The sequence below is a fragment of the Hypanus sabinus genome, chromosome 5 (assembly GCF_030144855.1).
Source record: "Hypanus sabinus isolate sHypSab1 chromosome 5, sHypSab1.hap1, whole genome shotgun sequence".
In the NCBI taxonomy this organism is placed as follows: Eukaryota; Metazoa; Chordata; class Chondrichthyes; order Myliobatiformes; family Dasyatidae; genus Hypanus; species Hypanus sabinus.
Window position 1 is genome coordinate 152,409,573 of NC_082710.1, and position 2,447 is coordinate 152,412,019.

General features: G+C 45.6%; 1 protein-coding gene across 1 annotated transcript; it reads left to right on the top strand.

Moving 5' to 3' along the window:
* Window positions 1-498: 498 nt before the first annotated feature.
* LOC132394790 (probable G-protein coupled receptor 139) lies at window positions 499-1,434 on the top strand. The gene has a single exon (XM_059971197.1). It carries the CDS (start codon window positions 499-501, stop codon window positions 1,432-1,434), a length of 936 nt encoding a protein of 311 aa, XP_059827180.1.
* The last annotated feature ends 1,013 nt before the right edge of the window (window positions 1,435-2,447 follow it).

The window sequence follows — 2,447 nt, forward strand, 5'->3', positions numbered from 1 at the left end:
TTGACTCCGGTATTAATGAAGGCTTCAGCCGAGCTTGTTATTCCATTGTGCCGGAGTGTCTGAAGATTTGAAGATACCACTGTGGTCCTTCTAGAATGGGACGAGCACCAATTTTGTACATGAAAGAAATATCTTATCCAATACTGGCGGCGTTTGGAATTCCGGGTAATTTTGTATGTTGGCTTAATGTATTGCGTGCGATGTGATCTGTCTCAATGCTCTCTCTCTCTCTCTCCCCCCCCCCCACTCCCCCACTCTCTCTCTCTCCCCCCCCACTCTCTCTCTCTCTCTCTCTCTCTCTCTCTCTCTCTCTCTCTCTCTCTCTCTCTCTCTCTCTCTCTCTCTCTCTCTCTCTCTCTCTCTCTCTCTCTCTCTGTGTAGAGGGAGCTGAATCAATAGGAGCTTAATCCTCCTATTAAAAAGCCGCGTCTCCACACTCCCTCAGGCGGTACTACCTATAACCCGGCTCAAACCTCACCTTTTATTGTATTGTTAAGCATGACACTGTGCTTTGTGTTTCCACCAGCCAACGTGCTGACGGCTGCGATACTACACCGCGGAAAGTGCGGTCTCTCCCGAGGAATCACCCGTTACATGGTGGCTATGGCGATCTCCGACTTGTTCGTGATCTTCTTTCACGTGCTGCTCCGAGGGATCTACATCTACTATTCCCCTAACTCCTTCCTGTCCCTCAGCACAGTGTGCCCGACCTTTGTATATCTACGGATTGTCGTCCTGGACTATTCCGTCTGGTTAACTGTCTCTTTCACCTTTGACCGTTTTGTCAGCATTTGCTGTCCGAAACTGAGACTCCGATATTGCACGGACAGGACGGCCGCCATGGTTATTGTGTCCTTATGCGCGCTGAGCTGCTTAAAGTACATACCCTTTCACTTCCTCTATAAGCCTCTCTTGAGGATAAATAATGTGAACTGGGGTTGCCATACTAGAGCCGACTACTTTACATCCGTCTGGTGGGTGGCATTTTCCTGGATGTGTAACACATCTCTCTCTTTACTTCCTTTCGCTCTGATCCTGCTCCTAAACGGACTGACCGTCAGGAACATCATAGCGGCCGGCAGGGTCCGACGGCGCATCAAGGGAGGAGGCTGTAAGGACATTGAAACGGAGAATCGGCGCAAGTCCATTGTCTTACTCTTCACCGTTTCCGGGACTGCCATAATCCTCTGGACAACAGGAGCTGTGACTTTCATCTGTACTCGAGTCACAATCAATTTTGTGGGTAAGGATCTCACAAGCCCGTCAGCCGTCGCCAATGAGGTTGGGGTCTTGCTCATTGGAATCAGCTCATGTGCCAATACGTGCATCTACGCAATGACCCAAAGCAAGTTCAGACAGGAGTTGAAGAGCGGAATTAAAAGTCTAATGCCATGTATTATCAAACCCATGAAACTAGCTCGGGAATGTGCCTAGAACTAGCGTCTGATATACTGCAGCAGTTCACTACGCTAATTTCACCCAAACTTCATCAGTCTCTGGCCTCTACTCCTGCCACCGTGGATATATTGCAGTGGAGATGTCATAGATTTTACCCCTCAAAACCATAACTTGATACCTTACTAACTCTTATCTTCTCGCAATACCTGAGACAGTTACTCTGCGAGTTTTCCTAGCCCCTATTAAAGAATGATTCTGCTGCATTAACATTCCAACCCGAAGTCAGGAAACGTGCATACCCAGCCTGTTTTCTTCTCCACGATCGACCGTAGTGAGCTACTGTCCAGGTATCATTAAGCCTCTCCGATGGACTGCTGCCTGCATTCCTCACAACCTGGAGCACCAGTTCTTCTCACTGAAACTCTCTCTGCATCTAATCTGACCAGGACTGGCGAATGTTCCAGAGATTGGGCACCGAGGCGCGCTTTATTTGTCAGTGGATATAGCCTCTACTTTATTCATTCGGCTAACTTGTTTAATGTGAATAATACAGCTGCTGAACAATACATTTTAATTATTTTGTATTCTTCTTACGACGTAATCATTCTGAAATACTGCTTAAAGCATATGAGTATTTAAAATGAATGGGATAGTCTATGCAATGCTAGAATCAAGAACGTGGTAGGTGTATAGATGTAACGGACGTCATTGCATTTTTAGAGTGGCAGCTTTAAATAAAGCTCCCCTTTCAGCCGACTGTCTCCTGTTCTCGGATAGAAGTGCATTAGTAGATGCAGAAGGCTGATGTAATCTCCATGTTTTTCAGTAAGAATCCTATATGGAAGAGTGGCCCAAAAGGTTTGATTTTGAAATTAGTTCTGAGACCTTTGTCATATCTAATAAGAAACAAAAGTGGAATTAATATGGCAATATTTGTATGTTGGAAAATGACACCAATTATTTGTGTTGTTAACGTTGCTGATGGGAGGATATTCTTCTGTAAAGAGCAACATTGATAATTTGTTAAGACAGAAAGGGAACTGACACTG

Bases quoted from the DNA above. Each gene is read 5' to 3' on its own strand.
- LOC132394790 (XM_059971197.1), top strand. From the start codon at position 499: ATGACACTGTGCTTTGTGTTTCCACCAGCCAACGTGCTGACGGCTGCG.